We start from the raw sequence: 15,429 nt of genomic DNA on the forward strand, positions 1-15,429 counted from the left end.
TTTGTACTTTTCATTGAGTAAAACCAAACCACAGTAATTAACATACTTCTGTTTCCCTGTTTGACAAAGGGGAAGTGAAAGAGAACAGTATTGTAATGATCTCTCATGACTAAGATTTGCCTCTGTGAAGAAGCAAATTACCTCACGTGCTGCTGAAGTATTTCAGTCCCATAACAAAAGTATTGCCTTTGACTGTAATTGTCTACTTGTAAAAGCATTCAGGTCTGGTTTGTAGATCAGCTTTGTCACACAACTATTGATTTTTTTATTTTTTTTTTAAAGCCTTTCAGACTGAAGGGAAGCTCTATTTAATATTGGATTTTCTCAGGGGAGGAGATGTATTCACAAGATTATCCAAAGAGGTAAGTACCTAACATTTTATCTCCACTCACTCTTAGACAGGGGTTGGGTTTTGTTGCCTTTTAAAGCTGTTTCCCCCCATATTTCTTGTCATAGTCAAGTTTTTAATCACTTAGTTGGGCTTTTTCCATATTCTAGAACATACCCTATCCTTAAGAAACCTGAGTGTGTATTGATTAGTAGCCTAAGTTTTAATTTGGTGTCTGCAAAGTACAGTTCTTTTGTCTAAAAATGTTTTGTTGCTTGGAAACCTAAGTGAAGTAAATGAATATTTAGCACTGAAGAAAGGGGATACACAGTTCTCATGCTCTTAGTCAGCTTAGGTACTCCTGGAATGCTGCAGCCCTGAGAGATTTCTGCTGCATGGTAAAATTTCCTTGTGCTGTGCTACAAATCCTGATGGTTAATCCCTACGAAGGGTGAACACGCAGTGGGTTTGGGCCCTCTCCACCTAACCCTACACACAACTGGGCCTTTAATTTGTCATTTCTACTTTGGTTTTCTTGGGAAAAGAGGAATATGATGCAGCCTAGTGTTATTTTTCACCACATTTAGCATCAAATATTTATTCCATGTTACCTTAAGTGTTATAAACATGTTTAGAAGACTTTTCTCTTTTTTTTCTGTTTTTTTTGGCAAACCTTTTTAGAAAGATCTAAATTTTTAATGGCAGTTTCTCACCAGCTTCACACCAAGAGAGCTTTTCAGTGTTTTCACTAGTGTAAATCCATTTATATTGCTAAAGCACAGGAAAAACCACTTTCTTAAATGTGAAATCTGTGTTATCTGACAGGTTTTTCATGGCATGAAGGAGGGTGTTTATCCCCAGGATGTAAGGCCACAAAGTTGTTTTTTTTTCCCCATGTACTTATGTAGAAGTAAAACTTTATTTTAGGAACAGGCAAAAAAAAACAACCCAAAGAATTTAAAGGGTTTTTTTGTTTTCTCTTTGTGTAAAGAGCTGAGCTTGGTAAAACAGTGATCACACATAAGAACTGAGCTCAAAATTAATTAATTGAGGCTAAAATGGCTGTTAAAAGCTTCAGGGGATTGACTTGTCAAGGGTTACTGGAGCAGTAGGTAGGAAAGAGGTCAAGCTCTGCTTTGAAATGGAATGTCTAATTATAGAGGGAATTCTGGTAGAGCAAGAAGAACTGTTCTCTTGCACCAAGACAACTGGGATTATCCAGTGTGCAACATCCTTAAATAAGGAGTGCAGCTCTATCCAAAATGCCTCTTCCAACCCCCAGCTAGAGTTATTTCTTCCCTTTGGGAATAAAGAGGTCATAATGGTCAAGTTTTCTTACTCTGTATGTGTTTTGGAAGACTTCAGGTACCTTTTGTGGTGGCTCTTAAATATTTGATGTATACATAGATATCAAAAACATCAGGTTTTCATTTTCTGGCAGAAAAACAAGGGAATTTCCCAAGTCCATGGTAAAACAAAGCCAGTGGCTGATGCACCTGAGGGTAAATTCCCTAAGGCATTTCACATTTTCCACACAGGGATTATTTTCAATTAATTAGGTTTAGTATGAGGTTATTACAACACTTCGGTTGGTCTTAAACTCTCATTCCCACATTGGAATTTAGAGCTGTGGAAGTGAAATGAGTATGTAATAAAAGTTTTCATTGGAACACTTAATGAAGTTGACTTGAATCATGTTTAATTTGACACTGGCAGCAGTTTTAAGTGTCATTATTTTTCTTATGGGGAGATTGTACATTGCCATTTGGCATCATTGGGGTGAGATTTGCATTGTGGCTACTCCAAGGAGTAATGATATCCAAGGAGTAATGATACCCAAGGTCTCCTCTTGCTCTTTTGATAGAGATGAAAACCAGTATCAACACTGCTCTTTGAAGACATGGAGGTGACACATAACAGCTTGATTGTTCAGACAAGGGTAACACCTATCATTATGGAAATCAGGGAATGTTTCTGGTGCCTGTGGAACAGATTACACATGTGCAATTCAAAGTGCAGATCAGTGCAGCACTAAATCAGTGAGCAGTTACCTCATGTAAGCTGTGTTGTCAGCTCCTGTGTGGCTGTGCTCCTCCTTCCTGCTGCTTTCAACAAGTTGGGGTACAGTTCACTTAAATCCCAAATTCAAGTCAGTAATTTAAAGATTCTGAGCTGCTCCAGTAATCTGTACAACATGCCAAGAGCCAAAGCAGGTGTAGTTTTTGTATGCTGAATTAAAATCAACCTATTGAGGGTTTAGCAGTGCATCTCATGCTCTAGTACGTCAGTTTTTCAGTGCCTCACCAGGGTCTTTTAATTATTTTTCCCCTAAGAGCAAATTTGTTTATTCAACTCCCAAATTGTCATTGCTATTTTCATCAATATTTGACCTTTTTTTTCCCCTCAATTATTCCTCCTTCCCCCCCTAAATATTGTTAGTGTGAACTCACTCACCCAATACAGCAAATTGTACATGAAATTTTATGATGCAGTGGAAAAAGCCTGTGTGGGACTGTGGCAGTTCTGGTGGTCAGTGACACCAAATGTAACAATTAAATTTATTACCTAAAGCTTAGCTAATGTTCTGCAACAACTGCTGATGTTTTTATGAAGTATTGCAGGTAGTTCTCTGTGTACTTTGTAATTAGCCTCTATTAGCAAATCAGTTGTGGTGGGTGAACTCGTGAATTAGATGAGTTCATGAGGTGCTTTGTGTTGAAATTGAGGCAGACAGGACTATATATTTTTTTAGATTGCAGTTTTAAAACTGAAGACAAGATCAGAAGGTAAATCTATACAGTTCTTATTAGGTTATGTTTACAGAGGAAGATGTGAAATTCTACCTCGCAGAACTGGCCCTTGCTTTGGATCACCTTCACAGCTTGGGAATTGTGTACAGGGACCTGAAGCCAGAAAAGTAAAGTAAAATGTATTTTACCACTATTCTGTGTATTTTGCTTGTTGCTTTGCATTTTCCACTGTAGCAATATATATAAAAAAATTTAAAAACCACAAATATTTATGTTAAACTGTGTAAACTAATCTAAAATGCAACATGTAAATGATTTAAGTGAAGTAATATTTGCTTGTTAAAGTGATCACAGAAGTTGGATATCATAATTTTTAAGCTTCTGTTTGAAATGTTACGTGTAAACATTTTTGATGTGTTTTGGTGAATGTGAATTTTAATTTTCAGCATTTTGCTTGATGAAGCAGGACATATCAAGTTAACAGGTGGGTAACACTTATTAGTACAGCACTCTCTAACATACTTGTGTCACCTTTTCGTGTCTGGATTGTCACTTAGATAAAAATTGCAGTAAAAAGTTCTATGAGGGACAATTAAAGCAGATAAATTCTAGGAAATTATGTTTAAAAAAGGCTTTAGAAACCAAATTATTATGGATTTTTGAAAGCTTTAAATTATGTTTAAGGTGATGCTTTTTGTACTGTAGATTTCATTGTATTGATCTATCATATTGCTGTGAGATTCCAAGAGAAAATGAAGCTTTTAAACTCTTTGATGGAATAATGGGGATGGAAAATATGTTTATCAAGTGCATCCCTTGCAAACCCTGCATGATACATTTACTTCCAGTTCAATCCTAATGTTCTCACTTCCTCCTGAGACTGGAAATAAATAATGGATGGGATTATTGATTAGCCTTCTTTTCCCCTATGGAAAAAGGGATATTTAAGAGCCTCAACTTGAGAGCTGAACCAATATCAAAAACTTGTGTATTCACTGGCAGTGTTCAAACTGGGGACAAAAGACTTAGTAAAGTGAGCAGCTACACAAGTCAGTTCAGGTTGCTGAACCAATGTTGCCTGCTCTGACAATGATATTTTCAGCCTGATTTTATTCCTTCATCATCCAGTAACAGCAATCCATGCAGGCTGAGCTCCCTTTGAAACTCATTCTGGTTTCTATTCGATTTTTTTGTGTGAATAATGGTTGGACTCGATCTTAGAGTTCTCCTCCAGCCTTGATGGTTCTATGATCCTACTACTTCAGTCAGGAAAGAGAGAAAATGAGAACTTTTGATTATCTTAAGCCCCTAGGTGTGTAATACGTCAAATATTGAGTTATTTAAGTAACAATATTGATGCCTAATCATTAATTTAACGATGTCTAGAATAGTTTTAGTATTATGTAGTAAACTAAATGTCTGTGGTATCTCTAGATACCTCAGTTTCATGAATATTCCTTGAAACAACCTACCCAAAGCTATCAACACTTGGAGTTTTGCAATACCATGTACAGTCTTGTTTTGTTCTGAAGTTCTTTACTGGCTATATTCTTGTAATGCTGTTGTTGTAGACTTTGGACTCAGCAAAGAATCAGTAGATCAAGAGAAGAAGGCCTATTCTTTCTGTGGTACTGTAGAGTACATGGCACCTGAAGTAGTAAACAGGAGAGGGCACAACCAGAGTGCTGACTGGTGGTCCTTTGGGGTCCTCATGGTACTGTATGCTTCTTGCTTCCCTTGCTTAAGGTCACAAACACACTGCATTTCTCTAAATGAATGGGGAATAATGTGCTTTGAATGCTTGTCCAGTTTTAGTTGTGAAATCTTGGCTAGGGGGGAGAATTCAGTCACTCACTTGCTACTGTCATGACTAAAATTGACTTTTCACCTGTTTAACCCTGTAAAAAATGCTTAGCAGGCACCAGAAAAGTCCTGTGTGTGGTCCATTAGTAGTTTAAAACTGATGTAGTCAGTATGAAACTTGAGTTTGTGTGTTTATTTGCATGTTAATTTGTAGTTACAGCAGAAAACATACTTGAAGACTTGGTTTGAAGGATATTAGTTGCAGCTTTGTAAGAGTGAGGCTGTGGAAGGAATACAGGAGTGGAGGAGTGAAATCAGCCACTAACTGCTGGCCTGGCTGAGATGCCTTAGAGCATCAGGCTGAGAGATGCAGATTGGCATGAAAAATCAAGTGCTGTTGTAGAATTTACTCTTCTTGCTCTTCTCAGTGTGTGGCAACATCTAAAACTTGGTTGTGGAGGAGCTTTTATTACTTTCAAGTGGCTTATTGATGTAAAATATTCCTCCATCATCATTCCTTACCACTGTTATCATCATGTAAACTGTCAGGGAGAAGAGAGTATGAGATCTGTGAATATTTTGGTAATCTTTTAACAGCTCAAGCTAGTCCGATGTAGAGCTAGGGGAGGGGACAGTGCTTAACACTTGGTTTCAGCAGTTGGGGGAAGAAGTGTTGATTGAGATAACATTTGTTCTTTGCAGTTTGAAATGCTCACTGGTACTCTGCCATTCCAAGGTAAAGATCGAAATGAAACCATGAATATGATCCTGAAGTAAGTACAACTCCTTACTCAAGTCAGAAAATGTCATTTTATCGTGTTTTAGCAGCTTAGTATTTATTCAACATGCTCTAGGATAAGGTGTCCCTGCCCATGGCAGGGGGTTGGAGCCAGATGGGTCTTCAAGGTCCTTTCCAACTCGAACCACTTTAGGATTCTAGAGGCATTAGCTAGAAGAACAAAAAAGCAAAGCCCCTGAGAAGGTTTAGAACCATTAGGTATCTCCAGGGGTTAATTTGCATTTTCACCATAGGATTATAGTAAAGATAAAAAGAATACAGTGGGTTAGACCAACATTCTGTCCCATCCATGTTGTTGTATTCCCTTGCTACTGTTAGAGCACACCTTGTTTTGTAAGCAACAGGCAGTCAGGTGTTGCTGGTGTGGAGAGCACTTAGGTGCTCACAACTCTCCTCTGAAATTACCTCAGTTACAACAGAAGTTGTCTAACCAGACAAACTGGGTGAACTGGTGATTAGCAAGTGAAGCTCTTGGGCAAATATGTTCTCATCTGTCTTTGTGCTTAGCTAACAAAGAGTTTCCTCCAGAGCACAGGCAGAGCCTTGGGCCTTTGAGGGGGTGCTAGGGAAGGGGATGAGAGACAAGGTCTGTTCTCACCAGCACATGGCAGTTTGGGCTTGCCCCGAGTGTGAGTTTGGAGTGATGTTGCCTGTGAAAGAGGTTGGATTAGACCATGAGCTGCAGCTCCAAGTGATGCTGCAGTTCTGCACACGAATTTCTTGCCTTAGCAGAATAGTTTTCATAAAATAAATGATCAAGTCAGCAAGTTTCTATGATGGCTCAGTGAGCTGCTTCTTGAGGCCCTTGCTTCAAGAGGAATCACTTCAGGGGCAAAGGGTTTGGGGTTTGGTGAGTCTCTTCTGGCACTGAGTCATTGGTACAGTTATTTCAGTGGTGTGGTAACCTCCTGGTGACATGAAAATGTCTTTGAAAATACTTATGTATCCTATAGAGGTAATTATTTTGCTCTCTTTTCCATAGAGATTGCTTTGGGGGCTTGGGTGGGGTTTAGTGGGTTTGGTTTGATGTGTGGGTTTTGGTTGGGTTTTGGTTTTTTCAACCACTTATATAATGTGAGACTTAAAAGTTTCACATCATACAATGTGAAACTCTCCAAAACTTCGGAGTAGATCCTTGATAAATCAACCTGTGCAATGAAGTCAATGATAGTTTTTAGTAAGATACATTTCTTCCTCTAACTTTCTGCTCTGTTTTCTTCTAGAGCAAAGCTTGGAATGCCTCAGTTCCTCAGCCCTGAAGCACAGAGTCTCCTGAGGATGTTGTTTAAAAGGAATCCATCAAATAGATTAGGTTGGTTCATTTATTTGGCTCTTTCAATAATAACTCAACTACTTTTATTTCAAAGAAAGTAGTTGCTAGAGACTCTCAAGCTCTGGATGCTCAGTAACATTTGGTTTAGATCCCATTTCCTGTTAGCTTGGATCATGTGTTCCTGGGGTTGACTAAAGAATGATCATTTCTTGGATCAGTGACTCTTAGCAGTGAGCCAAAGCTTTGACAGTGTCAGAGCAGAGAACGTTGACTCTGTGTGTAAGGACTTGTATCTATGTGTCTCCCTGTTGAGGTGTACACTAATTAATGGAGTATTTTACATCCTTGGAATGTTGCTGTATTTACGGTTCCTCAAATTAAGTGTTCATGCAAATCTCTCAGAAATGAACTAATTTTTTTTTTCAGTCTTCAAAGACTTTACCCCAAAGCGTGTTAAATCCAGTTTTTCCTTTGTTCAGGTGCTGGTTCAGATGGAGTTGAAGAAATCAAGAGACATCCTTTTTTTTCTACTGTTGACTGGAATGTAAGTACAAAATGATCTGAATGGTACAGCTGCTCTTCATTTTTCTCTGGTTTGTAGCATTATGAGTTATTTGCATCTGAATGGAGCACAACAACCAGTGCAGCTCTGCTGAGTTACTCTGCTGTACTCTTGGCATCTGGAGTTGGAGTATTTATGGTATAGGATATTAATTACAAATCGTGCATTTGCTTTTCAAATAATTAAGAGCTGCAGCATTCCAAAGCTTAAATTGTGTGTTCGAGCATTTGTAGCAGGGAGAGGATCCTGATGTTCCTTATGTGCAGGAATCCTTCTCTTCACTGTGTGTCCGTCTAGTGCTTCCATGCAGGACACAACAGCTCCCTGTGACCACAGTTCTTTGGCTTCTCTCTAGTTAGCCATAGCACATTAGATATTAGGAAGATTTATTTTTTTCCCCTGATGTGGTGTTGAGGCCCTGGGATATTGCCCAGGGAGGTGGTGGAGTCACCATCCCTGGAGGTGTTTCAGAGGTGTCTGGATGTGGCACTGGAGGATCTGGTTTAGGGGTTCCAGCAGTGACAGGTTCTTGGTTGGACTTGATGACCTTAGAGGTCTCCTCCAACCTGGATGGTTCCATGATTCTATCCCATTCACAGTTGAAGTATTGGCTCTGGAGTTCTGAGGTGATCTGAAGTCTGTGGCAGATCACAACTCCTTGCTTGAATTTTTAAGAGCAGCTTCATGATTTTCATTTTCCTCTGTGGTTCTCTCATCTTTTGAGATGTGTTTCCCAGAAACCTCCTCAAAACCAAGGTGCTCTGTATCAAGTGACTCCCCTAGCACACACTCCTTTGCTGTAATGCCTGAGAAGGAGAGCTGCAGTAACTAACAAGTTGCTGTGCTGACAGGACTCCCAGCCATGTCAGCCAATGCTGTGCTCACCTATTTTCTCTAAAGCCTATTGTCATCCTTCTCTTCTTCTGCATTTACTCCTGACAAGGTGATTTCCTAGCTGTGTTTGTGCAGCATCTACCACAGAGTCCTGTTCAGCAACAAGAATTTTGAGTATCAGCAGAACTTCACTGTTTAATGTGAATACACTTCACAAGTTGTTGTGTTGTTTTGGCTTGATCGCATCCTTTTTTTTATGTTGAAATAAATGCTACCGAGGAAGTTTGAGAAACATCTGCAGTTCTAGCTCTTTCTTAATGTTTTTTTTTAATTTATTTGACAGTACTTTGTATTGATTTCACTCTGGTGGTGTTGATGATCAGTTCTGTGTTTTATCTCAGCTCATTATTTCTTTGAGATTAATTCAGGTTCCTTGGTGTTTTTCTGTGGTAGTTTGTTTTTTTTTTTTAATTGAAATATACTGTATGTTCTTGTGCAGAAAAATTAAATGAAAAAAAACTGCAAAAAAGGTTTGAAAGGCTGAGAGAAAAACTAAGAAAAGACTCTCAGAACTCCCTGAACTTTGCATGGGGAATCAGCATCTTCTGACATGAAGTTTTCTGTCCCTCTGCTGCAGATGGGACTTGTTGCTGATTTGAGATCACTTGAGCACTGCATTTTTCTAAAGAATTTTGAGTAAAGGAGGAAATAATTCCAGGGCTATTGTTATGCTTTCCCATACTTCCCCTGACTTAGTTTGGTGAGGAAAACCTGGAGTAGAGCTGTGAGAAGGGGCAGATCCTTCGCCAAGAGGGATGTGCCTGTAACTAGTGTGAGGACTTTGTCCTTTACCTTTTATTTTGGCAAAATTACAGCACTCACGGAAGGTTCATTGATCCTTTTCCCTTCTACTTCAGAAACTGTTCAGAAGAGAAATTCAACCTCCATTTAAACCTGCTTCTGGGAAGCCAGAAGATACCTTTTGTTTTGATCCAGAATTCACAGCCAAAACACCAAAAGGTAATTGTGCATGTTGCCTATAAATTCATAAGGGTTGTGGGACAGGAGGGTCAAATTCATGTTAAAACAACAGGCAAAAAAGCCAGTGACAAAGTTAAAAGGGAAGGATGCAACAGGGTTCCGGTGCTTTGAAGGAGTATGTTCCTGTCCTTTGAAATATTCCACTAAACTTGGATTCACACAGGAAAAAAATATAAATGGGATGTTTAACAGCTGAATTATGGTTTCTGGGTAGGATTTAAAGCCAGACATGCAGTGTTTTGGGGGAGGTATTGAATGCTAAAACTCAATTTGAGTGCAGCAGTGATTGTTTTTAGAGTCAGCATTGCACTGCCAATAGCTTGCTTTAAGAAGCATTAATTAGGATAATTGCTATTTCTTAGTCTGCTTCAAGTTTTTTGTGATTTTTTTTTCCTCTTTCCTGCTGCATCCTACTTTTAAACCCACTTTACATGTTTGTCTAGAGAAGGTTCAGTAGGCTACACAAAATTAGCTGTGCTTACTGTGAGATTTCATAGTGAATTCAGTATAATCTGAGGAAAATTTGGTTCTAATTATTCAGTAATTGAACATTCCTGTATTGCCTCATTTGTGCCTTGCCAGCAGCAAGGATCTTCGAGGTCTCCTCCAACCTTGATCATTCAGTGTTTTGCAGTTTTAGATGATAAAACCCAGAAACAATTGTTTTGTGTTTGTTATTGAAGGAAGAGAAGACACATAACAAATTAGGCATCTTGCTCATCTGATGTTACTCTTGTTTGCTTTCCTTCCCTCAAAATGTTTATTCTGGCATAGCTCTCCTGAATTAATATATTAAAAGAACAAATATTCTTGCTAACCCAATGTGTCTCACTAGATTCTCCAGGAGTCCCACCAAGTGCAAATGCCCATCAGCTCTTCAAAGGATTCAGCTTTGTTGCAACCACTACTGTAGAAGACCATAAAATATCACCACTCACCAATATCCTGCCCATTGTACAGGTAACGCTTTGGTTTTTAGCAGACTTTTTTGACATGCCAAGGACTGACCAATGTTCAGTTCTTAGTGTGTTCTTTTCTTGTTGGGGACTGCTATACATGTGCCTTATTTAAATGCTTCCATGGGGTTATTTTTTACACTGAAAAGCAAATTGCTGTTTTTCTGGAGGCAGAACTCGAAAGGGAAATCCCGGGCAAGCAGGAGAAACCTTTGCTGTCATGGCAAAGAGAATCTTGTTGTTTTATGTGACAAGTTACATGTGTTTGTTCTTTGAAGCAGCTTCATGGAAACAGTGCACAGTTCACTGATGTCTATGAACTGAAGGAGGATATTGGTGTTGGTTCCTACTCTGTTTGCAAGAGATGTATACACATAGCTACAAACATGGAGTTTGCTGTGAAGGTATTGGAATGAATTTCACTGTTTCAGTCCTGAAATTATTGTGTTGTCATTTGTCAATTTAAATGTATGAGTTTTCCAGTTCTTGTAGCTGTTTGTAAGTTACAGTTTTGAAGCCTGGAAATGCTGTATGTGAAATAAATAAGATTCATGAGGGTGGAACTGGGCTGCAGAGAATTAGTGATGCTGCAGACAGTCCTTGGCATTTCCCTGCCCACTGGAGCAGGGCAGGCTGCATTAATGATATAATTCTAACAAGGAGGGAGCAAGACTTGAACAAACAGTAGGATGTGGAGCTGGAAGATGAATTAGTGATTAGGAAGAAGTAGTGAACCCTAGAAATGTTTAGTTCTGTGATTGAAGTAAGAATATAAATACAGCAAAAATGTCTTTATTTAATTTTTGTTTAGCCAAGTTGATTTTCCTGTTACATTTTATTTATTCTATTTTGCAGATAATTGATAAAAGCAAGAGAGATCCCTCAGAAGAAATTGAGATCCTCATGCGTTATGGACAACATCCAAATATTATCACTTTAAAGGATGTAGGTACCTCTTTCTCTGCTGCCCCTTAACACATAGTGCTCAGAAAGTACACGCAGATGTAGAGAGTTTATTTGGATTCATTGCACTCCTTTTCCAGAGTTAAATATATTGGGAGAGCCATAGATATATCTATACACACACTTATGTATGTATTTAAAAATACAATGTTGTCCTGATAGTAACTTTTTCTAGAGGCTGTTAAATGAACTTGAAGTGAGGAATGGTGTAAAGGTTGGAAATGCTCTATTTATGCTCTATTTATTCTTATTGCAAATGAATAGCTAATGTGTTGGTAATCTGAGCAAGCACTTGCACGTTGTCCTGTATATGCAAAGTGCCAGCAGCTAAAATCTGTCTGTGGAAGGGAAGAGGAACAGGGAGTGGTTGGGCTACTCTCTTCTTCCAACAGAAGTTCTTAGGCTGGAAAATTTAATTGAGTCATGAATTAACAACTGATTACCTCAATATGAGCCAACGGTGTGCACAGGCGGCCAAGGAGGCCAAGGGCACCTTGGCCTGGCTGCAGCAGAGTGTGGCAGCAGGACCAGGGCGGTGCTCATCCCCCTGCCCTGGGCACTGGGGAGGTCCCAGCTCAGTGCTGTGCTCAGCTTTGGACACTCCCTGCCCAAAGGCCATTGAGGCACTGGAGTGAGTCCAGCCAAGGGCAACTAGGGCAGCAAAGGGCTAGAGCACATGGGCAAGGCCTGAGGGAGTTGGGCTTGGTCAGCCTGGAGAAGAGGCTCAGGGGTGACCTCCTGGCTCTCTGCAACTCCTGCCAGGGCTGGAGAGAGGTGTGGGATGTGTGTCCTGCCAGGGCTGCAGGGAGAGGATAGAGGGAATGACCTTGAGCTGAGCCAGGGCAGAGTCAGATTGGATGTGAGGAGAAATGTTTTCCCTGTGTGGTGTTGAGGCCCTGGGATATTGCCCAGGGAGGTGGTGGAGTCACCATCCCTGGAGGTGTTTCAGAGGTGTCTGGATGTGGCACTGGAGGATCTGGTTTAGGGGTTCCAGCAGTGACAGGTTCTTGGTTGGACTTGATGATCTCAGAGGTCTCCTCCAACCATGATGATGCCACACTTAACTCTAACAACTCTGAGGATGACACATAATCTGTCTGATCCTTCATGCTGTGCCAGTCCCTGTTTGTGTTCCGTGTTCATATGGGAGTGGGTGAACAGTCGAGTCTGAAACTTGAATTTATCTGGATATGCAATTATAGATTAGCTTTTTAATAGATACGTGTATTTATATGCCCTTTTCAAACTTCCTGTCAGGTGTATGATGATGGTAGGTTCATATACCTTGTGACTGAGCTGATGAAGGGAGGAGAACTGCTCGATCGCATCCTGAGGCAGAAGTTCTTCTCGGAGCGCGAGGCCAGTGCTGTGCTGTATACCATAGCCAAGACTGTGGACTACCTGCACTGCCAAGGGGTGAGTGATTCCTTCTCTGGCACATCTCTTAGTCTTAAAATCCCTTTTGCTGTGTGCTTGGCTTGGCTTTGTGGCAGAGGGGAAGAAGGTTTTGTGTTTCACAAAGGTGAATAATACAAACAACTCATCCTGTTATTCTGCCAAACCCTTTTGACTCTACTTTTCCAGCTTATGAAACAGTAGGTGTTTATTCTCTTGTCCTTGTTGGCAAGTGGTTATGTCAGTTACAGTTGCACTGGGAGGCGGTAGGTTGGTTTTTTTACAGTACTTGAATTTTTTGCCACTTGAAAATGACATAGCATACAGAACTGTTCCTAAGTATATTCATGTAGAGAGTAGCTTTTATACATTGCAAATTACGTACAAACAAACACACAGGCTGCTTCTACATACAGCTTTTCAAATCTCTCTGTTTGAAGGTGGTGCATCGAGACCTTAAGCCTAGTAATATTTTATATACTGATGATTCAAACAATGCTGATTCCATCAGGATCTGTGATTTTGGATTTGCAAAGCAACTTCGAGGAGAAAATGGGCTACTTCTCACTCCCTGCTACACTGCAAACTTTGTGGCACCAGAGGTATTTTAAGCTGTGTGTTTTCTTTATGCTGTGTTTGATTCCTCAAATGCTGAAAGTTTTTAGCGGTGCTTGGGGGGAAAAAAAAAAAAACTGAGAGAAAACTTCTGCTAGTTTTCTTTAAATATAATAATATATACACTGCTGCATGTGTTTGTTACAAACCTGCTTCAAAAATAGCAGAGTCCACCCTCAAAAATAAGATGTAAGCCTGGTGGAAATCTGAGGGGATGATGTTTTGGGAACAGGAAATATTGTTGGTACTTACTGCAACCTGTATAGTGACAAATCAATAGGCAAAGCTCTGAAATGATCCAGGGGTTGACTTACCCCTCCTTGGTCTCTGTGGTGGTGTTGGTTTGGGCTGGTTTTAATGTATGCTAAGTCTTTCACACTCTTTATTCCATAGGTTCTCATGAGACAGGGATATGATGCTGCTTGTGACATATGGAGCTTGGGTGTTCTGCTTTACACAATGTTGGCAGGGTGAGAAAGATTTCTCAGCTGTTTTGTTTACCTAAAATTCCAGCATGAATCCTTGATTCCATTAAAATTGTTATCTCTTACCTCATTGAATGATACAGGCACTCAGGGAGAAGAGGAAGCTGTAAGTAAATCCAGACATAAACTAGGCTTATCTTAAAAGTAGGTTCAAGGAAGCCTTTCCACAGTACATGTCTGGGGGATGCTAAACTTTCCCCAGTTTCCTGGAGAGAATTTAGTCTGTCAAGTGTGTGGTGGTTTCTTTTTATCCTTCTGCCTCTTGTCCTCCCCACCTTACACCCTTGTAGTTATCTTCTTGTGCCTCCTGCTCCAGGCTGGACTCCTGCCCTTGTTGTAAGGACACACTGGCTTGTAATCTCTTCGGTTTTCCAAGCCTCCAAACTTTGATGAAGCTCTTGGAAGCATCTAGTGGCCAAATGATAAAAGGTTTTGGAATTTTGCTCTAACAGAAGAGTAGCAGATTTTTTTTGCCTTATGGCTAGGTACTATTTATTGGACATTATTCTCCTGATAAATCCATCCTTCTCCTGTAACATAAGTAGTGTTTAATAGCATACAATGTGTTTCTGTTGGCAGTGGGATATCTACACTGATTCACAAGATTATACCAACTTCTTGCAGTTTTTTTTACCTATAACAAGTTGTTCTGTTTTTTTTTTCTTTCCACAGCTACACTCCATTTGCCAATGGCCCTAATGATACTCCTGAGGAGATCCTAGTAAGGATAGGCAGTGGGAAATTCTCTCTCAGTGGAGGCAACTGGGACACAGTTTCAGATGCAGCAAAGGTGTGAATGTGTTTTGAGTTTATATTTTGATGGCATTATATATATTGAATCCAAATCAGGTGTTTGTGGGATCCCTTTAGTGGAAGGATGACTTTTTACAGTATCTCTTAGTTCTAGTAGCTAACCACTCTGCCATTAATCTTTTGTAGTGCAATTTCTTTGTTGTTCAGTGCTGAAGTGTTTTGTCTTTGTTAGTGCTTTCAGCAATTAAACTAGGACTTGAACAAGCAAATAGATGTGGATATCTTGCCAAAAATCTTTATCAGCTTGTCCTTTAGTTAATTATCCATATCTTCACCAATTGCTGTGTGTGTTCCCTGGGGTTGGTGTTGGTCTGTTCTGTAGGTATCTTAATCACCAGTGTTAACCCTTTTATACAGATTGGCATTAGTACTGACTACTCATATTTAAGCATCTTTTCCTGATCCTTTGGAGCTGCACTGTTTGTTCATGTCAGTAGGAGTGATTCAGAGTGCTTGTTGGCTCCTGCTGTCTGAGCACAAGTAACTCACTTCTGTGTATTTAAGAATGCTTAACATTTTGTACCTAAAACAAAGGGAACATTCTGTCAGCTTGTTCGTGTTTTGTTTCCCTTTCACACTATTCCTGTCTGTTGTGTCCTTTCTACCAGCTCTTCTTTTGACCAACATTGTCATTAGTAGCTTATTGCTAATGCTAACAGGCAAAAACAAGTGTCCTTTGCTGTTGGCTTTATTCTTTGTGGCTCCTTGAAGGAAAAATTCCTTGCTGGTGTATCCCTGTGTCTGAATTCAATTGTAGCATGTAGTCAGCAGCTCCCAAATGTGTCTAATCATAGAATCAACTGGGTTGGAAG

General features: G+C 39.8%; 1 protein-coding gene across 1 annotated transcript; it reads left to right on the forward strand.

Moving 5' to 3' along the window:
• Nucleotides 1–282: 282 nt before the first annotated feature.
• On the forward strand, nucleotides 283–14,594 carry LOC103798104 (ribosomal protein S6 kinase alpha-6; the record flags this gene model as incomplete). The annotated part of the gene is made up of 15 exons (XM_009070347.1): nucleotides 283–362; nucleotides 3,139–3,245; nucleotides 3,525–3,562; nucleotides 4,650–4,792; nucleotides 5,584–5,654; nucleotides 6,904–6,992; nucleotides 7,433–7,497; nucleotides 9,267–9,369; nucleotides 10,226–10,350; nucleotides 10,625–10,750; nucleotides 11,202–11,291; nucleotides 12,567–12,725; nucleotides 13,145–13,306; nucleotides 13,713–13,789; nucleotides 14,477–14,594. Coding segments are annotated over 15 exons (1,553 nt in total), but the record flags the coding sequence as incomplete, so codon positions are not given.
• Between the last annotated feature and the right edge of the window lie 835 nt (nucleotides 14,595–15,429).

Source organism: Acanthisitta chloris, unplaced genomic scaffold (assembly GCF_000695815.1).
Source record: "Acanthisitta chloris isolate BGI_N310 unplaced genomic scaffold, ASM69581v1 scaffold43742, whole genome shotgun sequence".
In the NCBI taxonomy this organism is placed as follows: domain Eukaryota; kingdom Metazoa; phylum Chordata; class Aves; order Passeriformes; family Acanthisittidae; genus Acanthisitta; species Acanthisitta chloris.